The 22,762-nt window shown below is 40.6% G+C and overlaps 1 protein-coding gene across 3 annotated transcripts in view; it reads right to left on the bottom strand.

The window, feature by feature from the left end:
• The window catches only part of LOC111144604 (sorting nexin 25), a 127,296-nt gene extending 104,534 nt beyond the window's left edge, over positions 1 to 22,762 (bottom strand). For 2 of the 3 annotated variants that reach the window (XM_022498985.1, XM_022498987.1), the window contains exon 1: positions 22,252 to 22,762. In XM_022498985.1, the coding sequence (XP_022354693.1) occupies positions 22,252 to 22,659 (408 nt within the window). In that variant the 5' untranslated portion in view covers positions 22,660 to 22,762. Of the gene's footprint in view, positions 1 to 21,824; positions 21,918 to 22,251 lie in introns of those variants that run through there. The other variant, XM_022498986.1, reaches the window with a different exon arrangement.

Below are 22,762 nucleotides of genomic sequence, written 5' to 3'. Positions count from 1 at the left end.
CAGCCTCAAAAAATAGTTTCTCCAAAACCAAAGAATTGCAAGAATCAGACAGAGCCTTCCTCAGAAGATAAGGGACTAAAAACTTGAAAGGCTATCTCAAGAAGATATGACAAAAGACTTGAAAATCCACTTCATTTGACTAAGACACTGACAAAAGACTGTGAAATGAGCAATAAAAGTCAGGCCTAACACGGAAGCTGAGTAGCCAGGGTCCAGAGCTGGGAGGGCAGCAGGGCAGAGCAGAGAGAACACGGGCTCTCAAATCTGTCCAGAAGCACATTTTACTCAAGGTAGATCCATGACCAACCACTTCCCTCTCTAGCTTCAGTGGGCTTAGAATATCTCAGAGGATGAAATAACTAGTACCAAGGGTCCAAAAATGAAAAAAGACAACAGGAGCCTGGTAAGGAATATAAATGAGTTAAGGGGGTTGTCCCCGCTGTATAGCTAGATTTTCCAACTCTCTTCAACAAAAAAAGGAAATCAAAAAGCTCAGATGCTATCTCTGAGAAATTCTTATTCCCAATACTGTGAGCTTACACTGTTGGGGCCAAAAACCATGAGCCACTTTCAAATCATGGTCCTCTACTCTGTAACTGCTGCTCCCAGAAAGCACTTAGCAGAGTGCCTGGCACCCAATTCAAAATGTTACCAGCTTTCAACAAACTGAGGCTAATCAGTGGGTTGGCTGGATGGCTTATTGGTTTTCTGAAGGGAAAGGAATGGTAGAAATGAAAGTAAGAAAGAAGGGCTGAAAAGTCAAGTAACAAGAAAATAAGACACAACTTAATAAAACACATTGTTCTTGAAAATGTTTATCTTTGAGGCTATACTTTAAAAGGAGGAAAGTGTACATTTCCTTGAGATGTTCTACAGTGTATGTGCCTTTACACTTTCTATTACTGGTGAAGTATTTGAGTATTCAAACAAAACCTGGTCTGATCAGAAGCCAGTTTCCTGGATTGTGCTTTATAATGTTTAATCAGGAATTCAAAAAGGTCTCATTTTCCTTATTGATAAAATTGTCAAACATATACACTAAGGATTAAGGGAGATTGTACTCATGGAAAGTAGTAGTATTTGTGTCTCCCCCCCCCGCCCTTAACCAAGTATAATTCCTATTTCTCATATAAGAAAAAAAAAAGCTTTGAAATTCAAACCTACAAATGATCTCATATTGTTTTTCTAAGATCCCAAACATGCTTTAATTTCTTTTCAAAATGCTATTTCCAATAACATAAAGAACAAAGACACATTCTACATTATAGATGTAAAGAATTAAATTGGCCTATAACACCATTAATTCAGAGATAGTCGTTACTGACATTTCGGTATATTTCTTCTTAGTGGGTGACTCCGACACTTACTAAGTAACTTTGGGCAACTTATTTTTCTGTACCTCAATTTCTTCATCTCTAAAATAAAGATAACAATAGTACCTGCCTCTTTGGGTTGATGAGAGCATTAAATGAGTTGACACACATGAACATAAGAGAGCCTGGTAACACAATAATAAAAACAAATTATTATTGGTAGTTTTTTCATTTTCATACTTTCTTTTTTAAATTAGGATCATAGTATTCACACAGCTCTGCAACTGGCTTTTCATACTCAATATTACATTATGAACATCTTTCATTAAATAAAAGATTTGGAATATATGGTTTTGAATGACTTATACCACAATGTAACTAATCTCTTATTTATTTTGTACATTTACTTTGTCTCCACCATTTTTTCCTATTTTAAATGAAAAAAATATTTCATTTCTATGCTATTGATCTTAGTGCCACCAGAAACATTCTTAAAAAAATACTAAGTGTCTATTAAATATACAGATGGATTTAGACTCTGACTTCCTTCAAAGGACTGTATACCTCAAGAATTTTGAGCTTCGGGACGCCTGGGTGGCTCAGTTGGTTAAGCAGCTGCCTTCGGCTCAGGTCATGATCCCAGCGTCCTGGGATCGAGTCCCACATCGGGCTCCTTGTTCTGTGGGGAGCCTGCTTCTCCCTCTGCCTCTGCCTGCCACTCTGTCTGCCTGTGCTCGCTCTCTCTCTCTCTGACAAATAAATAAAATTAAAAAAAAAAAAAAAAAAAAGAATTTTGAGCTTCAGGGAGAGTTTTTTATCAGCTAAGCACAAACTGAAGGAACAACAGGGCATGGTGGGAGGGTTTGGGGGGTGCTCTGAAGCACAAATTATGCAAAGGTGAACTGGAAAAATCCCTTTCCAGCCTCTTCAGCCAACTCCAAACTATGTACCTTGAAAGCCCAAAGCTGCAGGGCATTTCCCGACAGGGAAATGAGGAAGAGACACAGAGACAGGAGCAAGTGAGGGCCTTCTCTAGCCTGCAGAATACTCAGTAAAGCCAACTTGGCCTCCAGAAATACAAATCCCTATCGTGATTTTACCTAAAATGAACTTGGCAAGAGATGAATGGTAGATTAGATTACCTATAGCTCCTATAGCTTATTATACCATTTATCAAAGTATTATTGTGTCAGGCTAAAGGTCAGCCCTGCCTGCACACATCAAATGTAGGAATCAAGGTTCTGTTTATATCTCTATAACGAAAGAACTTCTTCAGTTGGGATAGATCTGAGACTAGATCCTATAAAGGAGTATGAAATAAGAACTTTTCTCTGAACAAATATGAAATTCAAATATACTGTTTGCTGGAGCACAATCTCCCTGTTACTACTATGGCAAAAGCATAGGACATGACATTACAGTGACAAGAGCACTAAATTAAGACCCAGAACCATAGGCTATGGTTGGTTCTTTGCCATTTTCTTACTGAGTTCTAGTGAACATATCCACCTTCTGAGATTCAATTCAATTGAAATCATTTCTGCTCTATTTATATTAAAAGGATTAATCTGCATTTCAAGAAGGATAACGCAATGTGAAAGTGCTTTAAAATTATAAAGCAGTTTACAAAAACAGATTCTTATTATGGTTCCAAGTCATGGTCTAATTTTTTTTACTATGTTAATTTCCTTCACCCCAAAATAATTATGAGTTCTATTACATGTGACTGGTATTACCTTTCATGCTTTCAGGCCTAACTGTCCCAAGCAGGTTTCTTGGTTAATAATCTACTTTCCAGGAGAAAAAATGAGTGTTTCTTTATTAATTGATCAGCAGAGGTAGATTTTGAGGTAGATTAATATATCTAGGATTGTTTTTCCACTCAGAAGAATTAGACTAATGGGAAGAAAAATGTGTTTCCTTTCTAATGTCAGGAACTTAAATCTGAAGATCTTTAGAAAACACACTTCAGTTGATTTTAAGAGAAATTTAAGTATATTTCAAATCAGAACAGATTTGGAAACTGAAATTCTAACATGCACTTAAAAGTACACAGGCAGCAGCAGTTGGCCTAAATGGGCAAGTGTAGAACTGATACTAGGGCTGGAAGGAGGAGAATAAGGAAAAGCAAATCGGCTTAGGAAGGGTAATTGAAAACTGACATTAGCTTTGTGCATTCCTGAAAAGGTTTGTGTAATGAAAATTCCATAACCATTTTATCACTGGCTTCCACTGTAATTTTGAGTCCATGAGGGAAATCACAGGCTTCCATGATATGAATCACATTTTCATCCATTCATTCAATCATCTAACATCTACTGAGGATTCTGTGTGTCTGCTGCCACTTAGTTGGGTACTACAGAGACAAAGTTAAAGAAATTACATTCTCTGGGTTCATAGGCCTTAATCTATTCTTGATGGAAGTTCACAATCAAATAAGACAGGTGGCAAAAGGTTTGGGGGGGAAAAAAAAAGAACTACTGTTGAGCCCTTACTATTGTACCAGGCCCTATACTAAGTACATTTTCATTCAGTCCTCAAAGTGACCCCATGAGATAGTTACTGTTATTCCCATTTTATGGATCAGGAAACCATTTTAAAGAGGGAGGCTGTGCTGAGGAATTCTAATATTCTTCCTAGTCTGGTATCTTCTCTACATTTTGCTCTCCAGCCCAGGTCATGGAAGAAAAGTTACTTAATATACAGTCAACACAGGAAATCATTTCAGAAGAATTTTGAAGTTCATACATATTGAAGTATATTACAAGAATTACTCTCATCTCACCAAAATTCTCACTGAAACCACTCACTACAAATAAAAGGAGTCAGAGTGGTTACCTCTGCTTCATGTAACTCAAGAAATACATGAGTCACATAGAATTGCTTTTTTCACAGAGATCTTTAGTAATGAAAGCAATCACGGTTATTGGTTTTTTTTTTAATATTCCATTACTGTCCTGAAACACTATAATACCATTATTAATTTGCTGGCTAGCTTTTAAATTAAAACAGATGATTAAATATTTAGTACATACCTAGTTAGAAAAATATCACATTAGTAATTTGATTCAGTAGGATCTCTATTTCCATAGTTCGCTTAAAGCAAAAAGCTGAGCTCCATGTAGAGTGGCCCAGATAACAAATATATACAAGATACTGAAATGTAGGAGATGAATTATTGCCATAAAAAATGCTGGCTGTATAAAACTGAAAACACAATTAAATGCAAACTACTCAGAGGCTGACTTTTTCATCCCTTCTAAACAGATGAGTAAAAAATTAACTGTCCCTGCCTAGATCCAAATCATACAAATTATTTCTTCCATTCCTATCTAAAATAAATGTTGAAAGTCAAAGAATAAAACTTCTTCTGAGAAGAAACATAGTATTAAAGATAGGCCTTTGTGCAGCAGCCATTCCATCCTCGAGAAGAGGGGACATGCTGGTACATGTGGGTATATTAACATATACGAATACCACATGCAGCTGAGTTTCCTTTGCCCTTGTTGACACCCAGAAGCTGCTATCCACTGCTTGAAAACACACCAACTCAGTTTTTAAGAATCACTTGAGGAATCTGCTCAAATGCAGATTTCTTGGTCCAATCCCCCAAGATTCTTAATTCAGAAAGCTTAAGGTGTGTCTTTGAAATAAGTACATATTTTTAACAAAAATTTCTAAATTACTTATGGACCCTTAGACTACAGGGAGAAATGCTAAATGATCATGGTAACACAAGTTACGACACCTGAAAAAACTGAGACTTTTTACTATTCAGAAGATTTTAAGAACATAGCAATCATTTTACATTAGTGGAAGCAGAATCACAGAAGATTTATTCCTAACTTTGACTTTGCTCTGTTAACTGAAATGAAAATTACAATATTTTTTTTAAATGTTTTAAAAGATTTTTTATTTATTTATTTGACAGACAGAGATCACAAGTAGGCAGAAAGGCAGGCAGAGAGAAAGAAAGGGGAAACCAGGCTCCCTGCTGAGCAGAGAGCCCAATGCAGGGCTCGCTCCCAGGACCCTGGGATCATTACCTGAGCCAAAGGCAGATGCTTAACCCACTGAGCCACCCAGATGCCCCCAAAATTACAGTATTTCATTTGTAGTCTCAAAGAATTCTTTCTCCAAAGAATTTCTATTCCACAATATTAACAAACCATTATTCACTTTAAGAGACAAGAAAAATCAGTTAAAGTAATAAGAGCTAGTTTTAAATGCAGTTCTTGAATCAAAAATTATTTGTATTCTTAGAATGGTCGACACTGAGTACAGGCACTGAATGAAACCATTCTTGGAAATTTAAATTGTCGAAGACATACTCTTCTAAAGAAAAACAACTCTATTACCTAACTTCTAATTGCATTTAATTGGTAAAATCACCCAAGTATAGTTCAAAGCAAATGCCATGAAGGGCACTCGTATTGCCAGGGCTGGACTTGGTCAAAACAGTCAGGAGACAACAACCCCACTTTCTCCACCCATAGCCTTTCCCATTGTCTCTGATTTCATAATGTATAATGCAAGCTTTCTCCTCAGACAACATTTTACCAGAGAGGTCCTGAAGGCAACTCCTCAGTCACAAGAGAAATAGGAAGATGAACCACGTGGAACATCCAGGCACATCACATCCACAACACAGTGTCTTGGCTCCTCAGCTCCAGGACCTTCCTCTCCACACCCCCTTTCTTGCAGCCACACCGAAGGTTTTGGCATGAGCATTAGGAGACTACCAATCTCTTTGACCCTTCCCCTTTCTCTAAGCTCCCTCATGGCCTCTGTTCCTTCCTTGGCTTAGCTGACACCTGAGCAACTCTCATGATCAAGGATTCCTGCACCCTGACATGTTCCACATCCTGGCTCCATCTTGGTTCCATCGCAGGAGCTAAGTGGTCCTCCTAAAAAATGTATCACAACCAAGCCAATAGGTGTCACCACATTCTCCTGGCCTCCAACCCACATCTAGCCCTTAACTCTAATAAAACAATATGCCCACTTACTTTTGCTAGGCTTCCTCTCCCTTGTGGCAGGAGAGCATAAAAACTGAGAGGCTGGTCCCAGTGTCAGAAAAAGCCTGGATCACTGGTTCACAACCTGACCTTTGGCAAGTCACTTAATCTCTTTAAAACAGTTTCCTGACCCATAAAATGGGGATAACAGTAACTATCTCATGTGGTCACTATGAGGACTGAATGAGAATGTACTTAGTATAGGGCCCAGGTACAACAGTAAGGGCTCAACAAAAAATTTTGCTGTTATTTTCTCCAAGAGGTGGTGGTGGTGGTGGTGGTGGTAGTGGTTTCCAAACCTTTTACCACCTCTCTTAAAATTACCTTTTCATTTGTCATCCTCTAAACCATGAGCAATTAATTTTACTTCCTACTTACCAAGAAAGTAGGGGTCAGCTTGAAACATCTGAGTTCTCTGCCAACCTCCTATGAGGCTCTCTCTCTGTACCCTCCCCTTTGTTCCTCCTTCCCACTAGTCTCAAGCCTAAACCCTCCACCTGTGCTCTGATCCCACCTGCCTGGACACTGCCCTATCAATCATCCTCTAGCTCGGAGGCTTTCAGGCCCTTTCTCTCTACTTTTCAAGATTCCCCTTTAACCCAAAAATGTTTTTACATCTCTCCACTCAACAAAAGTTCCCCAAACACACACACACACACACACACACACACACACACACACACACACACGCTCTCTCTCTCTCTCTCTCTCTCTCTTATAAATGCTGCCTTCTCTTCTTTCCTCCTTAGCGAAGCTTCTAGAGAGCACTGTCCACGTACTGTCTCTCCTTCCTTACCTCCTGCTCACTCTTCACCTACCAGAATATGATTTTTGCCCCCACATCCGCCTTTGCCTCCCAAAACACCACTGGCACAAATCTCCAAAGATCTCCCAGTAGTCAAACCCAGTGGACACCTCTTGCTTGGTCCTCCTTCTGGACCTCTCTGACCTTCTGGACCTTCTGACCTCCTTCTGGACCTCTTCTGAACCTACACCTGATGCTACTTGCCATTGATTCTCTGCTTCTCTGGGCTTTTCTTTCCAGTCCTGGAATATTTCCTCTCACACCTCCGTGAGCAGCCCCTCCTCCACCCACCCTCTGGCTCCCTGGTTTCAATCATTCAATCATTCATTCAATCAATCCTTGTAGTTTTAGCTACCGCCTGCATCCTGACCACCAACAAATCTACTTGCTTCATCCTGGCCTCTCCCTCAAATTGCACACCAGCATACCTCACTGCAGGCTGAACATATCCATGGGCCTCTCAAAATCTACATGGCAAAAACTCATTACCCTCCCCCATTCCAAAACTGCACAAATGGCACCTAAAGCCATTCAGCCACCCATGCCAGACCCTGGAATTAACCTAGACTTCTCCCTCTCCTCACTGAAATAAACGTTTACTGGGCAGACCCAAAGGGCATGAAAAGTGGACTGAACGGAAGGGCAGTTGAAGTGGACTTTTACCAACAAGCAGAAGTGACCGTGTAGAGATGGGGCAGTGGCCTTCCGAGGGGCATTTGGGTGCTCACACACCCACCACACAAAGGTAAATTCCTATTCAGGAATAGAAGGTAGCTTTAAGAATGAATGGAAGTGTGGAAGACAGGCTAAGAGAAGTTAGCCCTAGTCATAAAGACCTGTGAGGTGAAGTGAAATGCTCATTGTTTTGACTTTATTACTGCTTTCCTTCCTAAAGGATCCACTCAGGTCACTCACAGAAATCCCATCCCCCTTGCCAACAATTCGTTAGGAAAGGATACCTGCCCAAGTCCAGTCAATAAGATGTGAAGGGAACATTGCCAGAGGCATTTCTGGTAACTTTTCCCTTGCTCTGAAAAGGGACTTTCTTCCTCTGGACATCATCCTGCGTGGCTGCGATACCTGTGCCTGCTACAATCATCTGGCCACTAGTCTGAGAATTAATCCCCCTCAGAGAAGGGCAGAAAAATACAAAGAAATGGTGCTGGCAGCTTGACAGGGGCCTGCCCTCCCCTGGGCCTGTCCTACCTCTATAGATTGTATATTATTTCTTAATAATCTCTTTATTATTTAAAAAAAAGTGGGGATATAGGGATCAGACATGTGTAGAAAACAGGATTAAGTACAGTTTAATAGATTCCATTAAGATAGGACTTCTCAGAAGTTAACACAATAATGCACATTATAAAGCTTCAAGAATGGGGCACCTGGGTGACTCAGTAGCTTAAGTGTCTGCCATTGGCTCAGGTCATGATCTCAGGGTCCTGAGACTGAGCCCTGCATTGGGCTCCCTGCTCAATGGGAAGTCCGCTTCTCCCTCTTCCTTTGCCTCTCCCTCCAGTTTGTGTGCTCGCTCTCTGTATCACTATCTCTCCAATAACTAAATAAAATCTTTTATAAATAAATAAATAAGGCAAGCTTCAAGAACTTAGTTTTTGAAATTATGTGACCAAACAAGGCTCTCATCCCGCCTCTTGTTTTTGCAGTGTACCTAAAAGCATCTCCCAGAAATTAAATATTAATGGAATGTAGTTTGGAAAAGTGGCTTTTACCAGAGCAGATGAGAAGACTCTATAACTGACTATTATCATATAGTAAAGTGATGACAGTAATACAGAAATGTGCTCCGGGAATCCAGAGAAATCACTGCCCTTCTAGGTGGTTCTCACTCAGAATGGCAGATGGGTTTCACATTATGTGCCAACTCTGGTAAATATTTAGTGGTTGCCCGGAAGACTATATTGAAAGGGATTCTGAGACCTCATCCAGATCCAGCAGGAAAACATAAACAAAATATGGCCATACTTGATTAGTAATGATTGTCATGAGCACAGAAGGGGCAGCTGGAACACCATTCTATTCAACCTGAGAGCTCTAAAGTGACACTAATTCCTAAACAGATCCTAGAACCATCTCAGAGAGAATATCCAGTTTTTTTTTTTTTAACCTGAATTAGGTAACACTAGCCTTTAATAATTACAAGGGTAATAAGGTGGTTAAGTGTACAGACTCCAGACTAAAAGAGACTTGGGTTTAATGCTTAGTTCCTCCACATGCTACACGGCCTGGGTACTTTATTCAGTTGCTCTAAACCTCTAAACCTCAGTCTTCCCATCTGTAAAATAACAGTCCTATCTCACATGGTAGGTATAAAAATTAAATAGGTAATACATACATATAGCCACCAGCATACAGTAAGTACAATAAATGTTAAGTTTAGCTACAATAATTACTAAGGCATTCACTCTCTAACATTCACATTGGGACTCCGTAGTGCACATATTTGTCTGTTGTATTCACAATCATGCACTGGAGTGCAATGAGTTCAATGGAGACCACAGAAACTATTTCCCTGAACCCATGAACAATGCCAGTGTAGGCTCTGATAAGCAAGCGGCAAAATGATTAAAGCACTGTCCAAAATAAGTGCTACTTGACTTTAAGAAGACATACAGAGTACATAAATCTGACTACTGGATGAATTCTCTGCAAAAGACTGATCTCACGCATATTTTTCCAGATTTCTCCAAAGAGAAAGCCAAGAAACAATGACCGAACTAATAGCTATGAGCCTAACACCTAGAACAAGTTTTTGGTTTTATTTTTTTTTCCCCTCGGGCCACAGAACTTTCAGTGCTAAAACTAAGACAGGTCTAAGCAAATCAGGTCCACTGGTCACCCTACAAACCAATAAAGCAAATGAAGTTCCAACAGCTGGATCTGGGTCTGGCTGTGCTGCTCAGAGCTGAGGCAGAATGGGTTCTTGAAATTCCACCTCCCACTAAAAGAAATCAGAGCTCTTTTTGAAGAAATGGCTAATTGCAGGTGTGAGAACAGAAAATGCTCAAGATGAACCTGAAATATCCTGTTATGCCAAATAGCTAAAGATGGGATTATTTAAGCTTCAAAAAAGATAATTACAACTGATTGAAACCCATCTATTGTTTTCAAATCCGTAATTTTGTAATTTTTTTTCAAAATACAAAACAACTAATCACCTTCAGATGATGATGGGGAATCAACTCATTATTTTATTTTTTGAGATTTTTTAAAAATTTTTTAATTTTTTAATTTTTTTATATTAACATGTAATGTATTATTTTCCCCAGGGGTACAAGTCTGTGAATCATCAGGCTTACACATTTCACAGCACTCACCATAGCACATTCCCTCACCAACATCCATCACCCAGCCACCCTATACCTACTCCTCCAACCCCCATCAACTCATTATTTTAGAAGCAATGGGGGAAAAAACTAGCATTTACCCTGCTTTTCTATGTGAACTGTACTACTGTGTAACCAAATAGATGAGGGAAACATGTCTCTTTTAAAAAATATTCAAACCAATAAATAAAAATGAAAGGATGAAATTAAAATGAACATGATCTCCTTCTTGCAAGCCTCATCCACTTATTTTTTTTCCCCCATCCACATATTTCTGATAATGGATCACCACCAGCAGATTGTAAATCTGGGCCACGTGACCACCACCCTTCACTCGGACTCAGATGTCCACCCCAGCAAATCACCCCTTGCCCAGAAGCATAAGAGGTTCCAGTAGCTTGTACTACAGACTCACTCTATGGCAGAATTAAAACATTACCATTCTGTCACCCCCAACAAGTTAGTGGAATTTGGTATCAAGCATCAACAGCTACTAATATAACAAAAAAGAAAAATGAGGTTATGTGCCTCCTGATGAAAGATCACACCACCACCTTTGGTCTGCCAAAGGGATCAAACACAAGTTTAATCAAGCCTCTGGATCCAGCTGCCAATTTGCAGGACATACAAAGGAGAGGAACATGCTGAACTGCATCATTCACACACAATCAGCAAAACCCAAACTATAGGACATGCCACAGGACAGATGCTCCAGGTTCTTCACAGATAAACTGTAAAGGAAAGAAAAGGAGAGAGGGGAAACTGGTTTTTTTAAAATGGGCAAGAAAAAAACCATGATGTTCACTGATGCATATCTGAGTGATAAAACTATAATCACATGCAAGGAAGTGACTACTAATAAAGTCAAGATAGTTACTTAGGTGTAAGAGAAGGGGCTGAAATGGGGTGGAGATAGAGAAGGGCTTAGAGGGGCTTCTGAGGTTTTTGTAAGTTACAAGGGTATTCTCTTTATGATCATTCATCCAACTATACATTTTGTGTGATTCTCTGAACCTGCATTTTTTATTTTATAATAAAAAGTTCTTTTCAAAAGAGATACCGTAAATTCTACCATTTAACACCGTCTATATTCAAAGCACTTCTACAAATACTAGAATTTGTATTTTCAAATACCATAACATTCTTCCCCAAAATCCTAGAAATTATTTATCTCCATTTTTCAGATAGGAAGACTGGGGTCTAGAAATCTTAAGCAGGTTGCCCGTAGTCATAGTTATTAGGGCAGAGCCATGATTCAAATTCAGAAGACTGGTTCCAAAACCATTATGTTGATTCCCAGTTATTCGGTCAAGAAAGATTTATCATTTACCTATTAAATAATGCTAAATGTGGGGTGCCTGGGTGGCTCAGTGGGTTAAGGCCTCTGCCTTCAGCTCAGGTCATGATCCCGGAGTCCTGGGATCGAGCCCTGCGTTGGGCTCTCTGCTCGGCAGGGTGCCTGCTTCCTCCTCTCTCTCTGCCTGCTTCTCTGCCTACTTGTGATCTCTGTCCGTCAAATAAATAAATAAAATCTTTAAAAAAAAAAATTAAAAAAATAAATCATGCTAAATGTTAAAGATTTGGGGGAGTTTCTGCCTTCATGGAGATCAAGAAAGAGAAGAAAGATATCATCCAAGGGCATCTAAAATTAGAGTTGTGATAGAAAAAATAAAGAAAAGGTATGTGGTCATGAGAATATACACAGCAGATAGGGAGACCATTTCTGCAGAAACAACAGCTGAGGTCTGGGGGAAAGAAATTAACTACGCAAGGGGGCAGTGGGCTGCTCCAAGCAGAGGAAGCTAGATACAAGGTCACCAGTGAAGGAGCGAGCATGGCCCTTTGAGGACTGAGGATGGAACATAAGGATGAAGGTAGTGAAGACAGGTGAGGCTGAAGAGCTGGGAAGAACAGGAAGCTACTGGTGGATTTTAATTAAACATGTTGAAGATGGATTGATTAGGTTTGCATTTTTAATATGCCAACAAGGAGACAGAGAGATCAGTTGAGAGGCTACTGCGGTCATCTAGGTGGGATATGATGGCAGTTGGGATGAAGCAGGAAAGATGGAAAGAAGAAGATGGGTGCAAGATGCTCAAGAGGTAAGAAGGCAGGACTTGGTGATGGACAGACGGCATATGGAGAGTGAGGAGAAGGAGATGTTCAGGGAACTCAAAGCCTTCTGGCTGTGGTACCTGATGTAAGGTAAGGAGGTGTTAGTCAAGAACATAAAAGACAACAGAAGAGGGATGAGGACACTTGAACTAGCTGAGTTTTAGGCACCACAGCAAATGCCAAGTCAAGCAGTTGAATACATGAGACTGAGACCCCAAAAGAGGAATAAATCTCTTCTCAGTGTAGAGATGGTTATTACAGAGGGCTTAAGGATGAGACTACCTAAAATAATTAAAAAAGAGATCCAAAAATAACCATAATTCAAATCTTGAAAACAAAGCAACTTCCTAAGTTTATCTAGAGATTGTTATCTCAGAAAGGTTTAGTGAAACTGAAAAAAATCAGGAGAAAGAGATTAATTGCCTCAGAAAAAACATAGTGAAATTTCTGGAATAGTTAAAATGTTAACTTCATGTCTAACAAACTGGCAAAGCCTGCATGCAGCCCTCAGGTGGGTATTTGTAAGAGCTGACTTAGAGGATAAAGAGGCCTTTTGGGAGGTGACTTGTATGTATGGGTTCAAGGTTGGAGACAGAGAGAACTCTAGCTTTGACTCCAAGGGCTGCTCCTGGCCAGGTGGACAACAGGGAAGAGCTATCTTCACAAGAAATGCAAACAGAAGCATCAGCTCCTCGGCTTCTATAATAAGGGTGGGAAAAAAGTGTTTAAAAGTATATCCAAGAGAAACAGGGCTACACACTCAGCTACTATGAACTACAAAAAAAAAAAAAAAAAAAAGGACTAAATACACACACCTGGATATCCATCTTCAGGGGACTGAGACACTAGTAGTGCAACGAGAAATGTGCTTTTTCACAGACTGCCAGCAGTGATGGCAGAAAAGCCACTCTCAAATGCTTTGCAGGTACCACGAATGGAAGAACACAAATAAGTTTATTCACAAATACAGAAGACACTGCCAATGGACTCTCAGAAATACTGGGGAGGGGCAGTTAGGGGCACTGTAGACCAAGGTTCTACATGAGCAGACAGAAGTAAACACCTATAAAATTTTACTTCCTGCCATCAATGGCAGTCATATATATACTGTCACTCACACATACAGGTGGTTGAGAACTACAGAAATGCAGGTTACTTAAGAAATAAGTATTTGTATCTGTAGTGTCATTTGCAAATATCTATAGATAAAGGGCTGGTATTCAAGATCTATAAAGAACTTCTCAAACTCAACACCCAAAGAACAAATAATCAAGTCAAAAAATGGGCAGAAGACATGAACAGTCACTTCTCCAAAGAAGATACACAAATGGCTAACAGACACATGAAAAAATGTTCAACATCATTAGCCATCAGGAAAATTCAAATCAAAACCACACTAAGATACCACTTTACACCAATAAAAATGGCGAAAATTGACAAGGCAAGAAACAACAAATGTTGGAGAGGTTGTGGAGAAAAGGGAACCCCCTCACACTGTTGGTGGGATACACGCTAGTGTAGCCACTTTGGAAAACAGTGTGAAGGTTCGTCAAAAAGTTAAAAATAGAGCTACCCTAGGACCCGGCAATTGCACTACTGGGTATTCACCCCAGAGATACAGATGTAGAGAAAAGAAGAGCCACATGCCCCCCAATGTTCATAGCAGCAACGGCCACAACAGCCAAACTGTAGATCTTCTACAGAGATACAAATACAGTGGATAAAGATGTGGTCCATATATACGATGGAATATTACTCAGCTATCAGAAAGGCTGAATACCCACCATTTGCATCAACATGGATGGAACTGAAGGAGATTATGCTAAGTGAAATAAGTCAAGCAGAGAGACAATTATCATAGGATTTCATTTATATGTGGAACATAAGGAAGAGCATGGAGGACATTAGGAGAAGGAAGGGAAAAATGAAGGACAGGGAAATCAGAGGGGGAGAAGAGCCATGAGAGACTATGGACTCCAGGAAACAAACTGAGGATTTTAGAGGGTAGGGGGGTGGGGAGATGGGTGAACCCCAAAATGGTTATTAAGGAGGGCATGGATTGCATGGAACACTGGGTGTTCCATGCAAACGATGAATCATGGAAGACTACATCAAAAACCAAAGATGTACTGCATGGTGACTAATATAATAAAAAATTTTTTTTAAAGAAATAAGTATTTGTAGAAACTTATCTAATTTTCTAAGAGTAGTATTCTATACCAAAACTGGAAGCTTATTAAATAGATCCTAGTGGCCTAAACAAGTTCATGTCTCTTACCCTAAAAATGTACTCTTTGTTCATTTCCTTCCTTGGCCTCAGAGACATTTTATCTAGAGCCCCCACAGACATTTTTCTTCACATTCAGCTCATGGCAATTCAGACATGGAAACCCCAGTATGGTTGACAAATGTACTGGACTGACCAGTGCCTATAGTAACTGACCAGCACAGGTCACTCCCAGGGACAGAGCAGGCACATCTCACACTCCTAAGTACATTCTACCAAAGCAGGACCTGAGCTGGGAAACCCATCAAAATACAACCAAACCCACTGGACTTTCTGGAAACCTTCACTGTGTTTCCAGAAACTATATAAGCACACTCCTCAAGTCTAACACAGATGCAGAAATGAATCATGGATGCAGGCCCTGGCCCGAGGCTCAGGATATCCAGGAGAACCCTGGAGAAGAGCTGCCTACCACTCCCATCATTCCCACCCACTCACCCAACCCTAATTTGGAAAGGGACCTAATACTGGGGTAAAAAAATAAATTCCAAGTTTGCAGTATTTTTCTTTCGAAAGCAAAGTTGCGTTTTTTTTTAAAGCCACAAGTTCGTATGCTATCATTTTAATACTTAAAGCCTTCCATGGGCAATGTTCATTTTCTTAAGCCTGAGCCTTCAGCACTAAACCTGCTGAGTCACCATTTTATACAACTGTGTGCACCATTCTGACTACAAGAGCTCACATTTTCAGGAGTCTGGGGGTACTCCTTACCCCAAAACAATAAGGTTGGGAAATAAAACCTAAGATACTTTCAAGAAGGCAACATTCAATTACAAGGGTGACATCAAAAACAAAACAAAAACAACTTGAGATTCAAGACTGAAATGAACCTCCCGGGAAAGGACCAAAATTTGGGCTCCAAAAAGAACAAACATTCAAACTTGGAAACTGTGGTCTTCATTTTGTGAACAGGAGGACCCTTTGTTTTGGGACTGAATTTATTGTTTAAAGAGAATGTTGGAACACTCTGGAGAAGATAATTAAACCTAACTGTAATGATAATGATATTTTACGTCAAAGAAAAAAATCTCACTCAAATTTATTCTCTCGTCTCCATTCACACAGCTTCTTTATCTCTCATTTTTTTTTTTTTTAAGATTTCGTTTATTTATTTGACAGAGAGAGACACAGCTAGAGAGGGAACACAGGCAGAAGGAGTGGGAGAGGAAGAACCAGGTTTCCCGCTGAGCAGGAAGCCTAATGTGGGGCTCATCCCAGCATCCTGGGATCATGACCCAGCTGAATGCAGACGCTTAAGGACTGAGCTACATAGGCGCGCAATTAACTCTCACTTTTTATCACTGCACTTAACATGGCATTCCTCCTCCTGGGTCAGCAGCTGCCAAGCCTCCAGACTAAAATCCAGTTCTATTCTCTTGACTGAAGATTTCCACAACATGACCCAAACTAACTTTCCAATCCTAGCTCTTATGATTCATCTCATATACTCAGTGGCAACTCAAATCCTAAATGATACAGGCATTCTGTCAGCAGTTTGGTTGGCTTATTTTTTGTATAAATTATTAAAATAAATATTGCCTCCTTTAGAGTCCTGCTAAAGCAAATCACACTTTTTGTATTTCTTAGCATTCATATCCTGTTTTTGATGAGCATTTTTTGTTGTTCCAGGTATATTCATGTATTGTATCTTCATACTTTGAACTTATCATTCAGATATAACTTCTTGTGTTTCCTAAGCTTAAGGGATAGTGCCTTTGTAATGAAGATATAAAAAAAGAAAAAAACTGTCCTTTATGTGTAATCATTGTTCTTGTATTGGTAAATTACAGATTTACTGTACAAAACTTCTCCCTTTAAATACTGTACAAAATTTTCCCTTTAAATACATATCTGTATTTGCTTATATGTGCATAATATATATCTGGAAGAATAGACAACTATCAATAATAACTATCTAGAGGGAAGAGAAAATTTCACCGTATACCCTTGTATATGCTTTTTAAAAAAACATGTGAACTTATAATCTACATAAAAAATTAAATTTAAAAATTATTAATAGTGTGAATTTAGAGGAAAACAACCTTTAGATCACAAAGAGAGCTAGGGAGGACCCTGTGATTTAAGGGGTTCTCAAAAAGCCATCTTCCTCAAGAACGTTTTTTCCCACTAGCCACCATGACTTAAATCCCCTGGTTAAAATGCAAATATTCTGAAGATAGTAAGTATATTATGTCATTATCCATTATCAAATTATTGAGGGTTAGTTTATCACATTAGCATAATAAAGGAAAGTCACAAAGAGGTTGTATATAGGCTCCCTAATCACTGTCTCTTTTTCCTTTTTCCCCTCAAGTATCTAAATTAAGTTTGTTTTACTCAAAGAACTTTTGTATTTGTAAAAGAACTCATTTAGGAATTCTTGAAGTCCTACTCAAGCCAACTGACACCATGGATTGCTATGTGAATATTTTACTGTCTCTATAAACATCTGGCCTCCCATCTAGTCTTCTTGATCACTCTTGTCTACTCAGCCTGAGAGGGCAGGGACAGGGAGATTCTTGTTCATCTCTGAATCCTCCCCAACACTAAAAACATTGCCCTGCATTTCCAGAGACCAATTTCCCAAGCTCTTGGTGACACCTATTGCAAGGCTCTGACCATTCTCTAGGATGCTGGGGTTAAAATTTCAATTAAAAATGAAAGTAGGATAGTTAAGTTTGCTCTTGTCTCAAACAATAATCCATTTATTCAGGCAAAATTGATCTACTGAGAGCTTGCTATGTTCCTACTATGTGTCGGACACAGGCACTCAGCAGCTAACTAGGCAAAAAGTGATCTAATAAGACCATAATAGCAGATATGTAGCAGATACTCAGTAAATGCCTATTAATTGGATTTGATAAGCCACTTGAACTCTTCTATCTGCTTGAACTTTGGAAAGTCTCTCATTAATGTTTTCTTCATAGAGCAGTGGACTTTGGTTTCCCATATGCTACTATTCACTTTGGTGGACTTTCTTGTATCAGCCTTCTGATCATCATGAATTACTTACATTTTTTTTTGAATTTATGAACCATAAATCAAGAAACATCTAGTAAGTTACAATGTAAAAGAGAAAATCCATAGACTATGAGAATAACTGATAGCTAAAGAAGCTATTCTCTTATCTTCTTATCGTCAAAATGTAAAACTTATTTTCCTTTTTTCCATTATATGAAGATGAGCTGTGTATTGTGAGTTCAGTAATGAAAATGTGTTTTCTAAACTACTGATTCACTTTCGTCATATTTCTCTTTCTGTTGCCTTGCTTAGATGATGTACTAGGGTCGAGTAACTGTGGCCAGTGAATCTGAGGCTCTTGAGCTAGATAAGTTAACTGACCTGGCACAAGATAGAACACACTGTGACAGCCTGCTCCGCAAAGCCGGACTAACAGCACTTGCCCCAGGAGCAGGCCAGCCCCAGGGCATTACAGCTCCAGTCTGCTGGCACGTAACAAAGTCTAAGTTTTTCTAAAGCGGAGCCCAGATATCAACTCTAAGACTTTCTGACCTTACAGGAAAGCCTCCTTAGTACCTGTATATATTATTACATATTATTTCTATTTGAGTTGAAAATTATTTTTACTACTTTAATCAATAGTAATTCCCATCCCCCACCCCCAAAATAAAAATTCACGCACATAGGAGATGCCCAGTAAATGCTAATACTGGATTAATAGGATCGGAAAAGCATGAGAGAACAATTTTCTTTGTCATCATCTGCAAACACTCCTTGAGCTCTTGCTAGGTGCAAGGTAATGACAAAAGGTGTCAATCATGGGTGCTAATTACATGGAGTTTTTAACCAGTAGGTACACTGTGAAACAGGCAGAAGCATTTTAAACACTTCTAGACACAAAAACCCCTTGTCACTTTTAGTTTGGGCTTCTTTGATGTTGCTTATTTTAACAGTGTATACATTTTTTTTTTCGCTATAGAAGGAGATCAAGAAGGAAAAAAAGAGGAAGGAAGGATAGGCAACTAGAAGGATAGATCCCAGCCTCTGACCTGTCTGACTCATACTAGAAGAATCCAAAATGTGTAAGAGCGAATGAGGATTCTTTTCTTCATGCTGAATCAAAATTTCTGTAGTAAAATAGTCACTGTATCATAAGAGGCGCCATTTGGTTCACTACTAAACACCCTCCCTCTCCACATATGTTAGATGACCTGTGTGGTCCAGCTTCTACCCCCACAGAACTGACATATTTTATACTATACCACATGCTTATGCTTCCATTCATAAAGAACAGAACATTAAAAAAAACCACTTAAATACAAATTAGAAATATAGCACAACTAGGAGAAGGGGTAAAATAAGCAATGCAGCACAACTTAAGGCTTGAGTAAATAACACCAGTACTGTCAAAAAAATAACATTTTATGTGAAGAATATGCATTTCAATTACAATTTAGAGCTTAGAAACTACATTTTCCCAATGCCCTTATTTTCTCATTTAAGACTATTACACAAATCCAAGTTCCAAAGAATAACCAATAATCTACTTTCCTTAAATTTATGCTTCATTTCTATTAACTGAAATCTTCCAGTTGTATACATGAAGAATTACATATACTGCTTCGTTTTCTATCACCTTTAAGGTACTATTTTCTCAAATTCCTCTACTAAATCATCTTTCTCGATGTTAATCCAAGTTTTATCTACCCAGAGGTCTAAATGAGCTGGTGGTGGAGGGAGGCGGTTTGGGGAAATGTATTTTCCCAGAAATAGTGGTAACCCACAATATGAGACTTCTATGACTTCAGAGGTAAAATGCAATACACTAGGTTTTGACCCTGACCTCATCATCTAAACTTCCTGCTCTCACCTACTAGGAACTCTTAATCATTTAACTCTTACTTTTGGTCTCATAAGCATTTATCACTATCTAAAAATATCGCGTTTATTTATGGCCTGATCTCCCATAAGAATATAATCTCCAGGGAGTAGGAAGGTCTCTTAAGTGTCTCACTGATTCAATCCCAGCTTCCAGAATAATACCTGGCTCATATAAAACACTTAATATGTACTGACTGAATTATAATTTCTTACAATACTCTAAAGAATTGGGACATTATTTACAAATCAATAAACTAGCTAGCAAAATCGGGATCCTTATTTTCTACCACTGTAGAGAAAAATCAAGAGGAAAAATACACCCGCCCATCAACTCTTGCTAAATTAGATATGAAAAAAAGGACTGTTTCATGAAGACTTTTAAAAGAAATAAACATTACTAATTTTTGAGACCACTGAGGAAAATAGAAGCTCCTATTCCTTAATATACCGAATTTACAGAGTGAGGATGCCTGACTTCCTTACCTACAACCCTCCAGCCATTAACTAAAGGGTACATTCAGAAGAGACTGACTCAGGACAGGGTAATTTCGATGAAAAGCTTGATATTTACAAAATTATAAGCAGATCATAGTATAAGCAAATACAAAACCCAGAGGGCAATGTTCCCTCTAACAAATATTTTTATGAAGCTCAATCACTGCCATTTCCCTTAGCTTAAAGTGGCTAGGCAATTTCAGTTTAATGACAATATCGTTCAGTCAAGCAGTGAATGCCAAGTTATGCTATCATTGGTTATGATTTCAAATTCACGTTTTTAAATGAAGTTCTTTTGATCGGACGGTGAATTTGAGAAACCGTGCCAAAATGGTATCTGCAAAACTACTGTGCTCTTAGAGTGCTTATCCATCTAAATATATGGAAGAATAACTATGATGTAGCGGACACTTTAAACTTTAAATATCAGTAATTTGTGTGGACTTAACCCAGAGTATTCAATCTGGGCAAGGCTACCCTTTGCTGATCTGAACAGCTCTCTGTAGATCTCAAGACACTTGCTCCTGCTGTGGTCAGGCAACTCTTGGTCAGCAGGGTGTTTTTTTGTTTTTTTGTTGTTTTTTTTTTTAATATTTTATTTATTTATTTGACAGACAGCGATCACAAGTAGGCAGAGAGGCAGGCAGAGAGAGAGAAGGAAGCAGGCTCCCCACTGAGCAGAGAGCCCGACGCAGGTCTCGATCCCAGGACCCTGCGATCATGACCTGAGCCGAAGGCAGAGGCTTTAAACCACTGAGCCACCCAGGCGCCCCGGTCAGCAGGGTGTTAAACCAGGCAGCAGTCTCAGGAGGGAAAGGAACATCTGTTTCTGCCGTGGTGAGTCTATTTCTCATAGGCAGTGGTGCAAGCGGTGTAACTGTCCCTAAAGTACTAACCTTCAGAGCAGCTCACCTTGCCTACCAACACCAATGCCACTGTCCACTAGCTCTGTGTCCCAGCAGCTAATGCCCAACTTTTGGTTGAAAGCACTGATTCTACCAAGAACCAATTCTGAATGAATGAATGAATGAATGAATGAATGAATCTGGACTTTATTTCTCCATCCTCTAGAACAATAGTGTATTCATCTATCACTGGTTTGTGGAGTATGTTATTTCTTCACTGCCTTGTTTAGAGCCATTATCCTGTATCCTATTGGCTTATGAAATTTAAGTTATAATTCTCTTAGTAAACCCATGTTAAATAAATTACTGGCAGAAACAAATCACAGACTCGGCATAATGTGCCCCAAACACAACAAGCTAACAAGCTACATCAGAATCAAGTTTCACTTAGATAAGGTTATCAGAGGAAGCTGGGACATTGATCGAGCAATGGTTTGGCACCAAAGAAGGGAAGAGCTCATTCCTATCTTCCCTAATCACCGCCCTGCTGTCCCAAACCCACTGGGAATATGGTTCCTTTTGTTGCAAACTGAAATTATATCTGACATCCCTTTTCGAAATCACAGAAAATAGCTGGGACTGCGCCACTGATCTACACAGTGCACCAGATTTTGGATGAGAGGTACTGGCAGGATGAGAATTAAGCCAAGTCAGCCTCTCTGAACAAGTTTCCCCATCTGTAAAAGGTCATAAAAGTTACCTCCCCCAGAGAACGGTTAGAAATACAGTGACCGATACAGGGCGCAGCGCGTGCGTACAGTGAGTGGCCCCGTCGCCAACTGCAGAGCAGCATCCAAGATTCTGAGCGATTATTCAGCTACCGAGGTTGTGCCTGGGGGTGGTTGTGGAGCAACTACACAGCCTAACAATGTGCATCTCGGCGAGCATCTCGCAAGCCCGGAGGAGCGCCGAGCCCGCCTTCCGCGGGGGCCCGGGGACCGCTCGCAGCTACCGGCGGGGCCAACTAACCCCAGCCCGGTTCCTCTCCGGCAGCCGGGGCGGAGAGGACGAGCCACGCCGACACCGCGGCCGCCACCCGGGGCTCTGAGACGGGCGGCGGGCACCGGAAGCGCGGAGGGCCGGGCGGAGGCCCCGGCGCGCGAGGCAGTGGGGAGACCGGTACTTACCCCCGGCCCGCGGCGGGCGGCCGCGGCCAGCCGTCTCCAGGCGGCGACGAAGTCAGGCGGAGGGGCTCGCCGGCTCCGGCAGACGAGGGAGAACAGGGTCCCCAGGAGGAAGGCTGCCGCGGCGCAGCCCAGGTACAGGCAGAGCCTGAGCAGGACGGTGCACGGCCCCGCGCCTCCGGTCGCCTGCCAGCAACCGGGCCCCAGCCAGGAGAGGCACACGGCGGCGAGTGCGGCCACGGCCACTGGCACTCGCCAGCTCCAGCCGCCAGGAGCCCCCGGAGCCGCCGCGTCTTCCCGGGGGTCCGGCCGGCGCTCGTCCGGGGTGCCCGAGGCAGGGCGGCCGCCGGCGGCTGCGGCCGGCGTGAGGTTGAGGCCGGCGAGGCTGCTGTCGGTGGCATCGGGGTGCATGCTGCCTCCTGAGCCGCTAAGGACAGGCACATTTCCTGCCCTGCTGTCCCCCGGCGCTGCCCTGGACGGTGGCCTCCCCGCGGCGCCTCCTCCCCTCGCCGCT

The sequence above is a fragment of the Enhydra lutris genome, unplaced genomic scaffold (assembly GCF_002288905.1).
Source record: "Enhydra lutris kenyoni isolate GAN:26980312 unplaced genomic scaffold, ASM228890v2 scaffoldscaffold11, whole genome shotgun sequence".
NCBI lineage: Eukaryota > Metazoa > Chordata > Mammalia > Carnivora > Mustelidae > Enhydra > Enhydra lutris.
The sequence above is the reverse complement of the archived record's forward strand: the minus strand, read 5'-3'. Positions and strand labels throughout refer to the sequence as shown.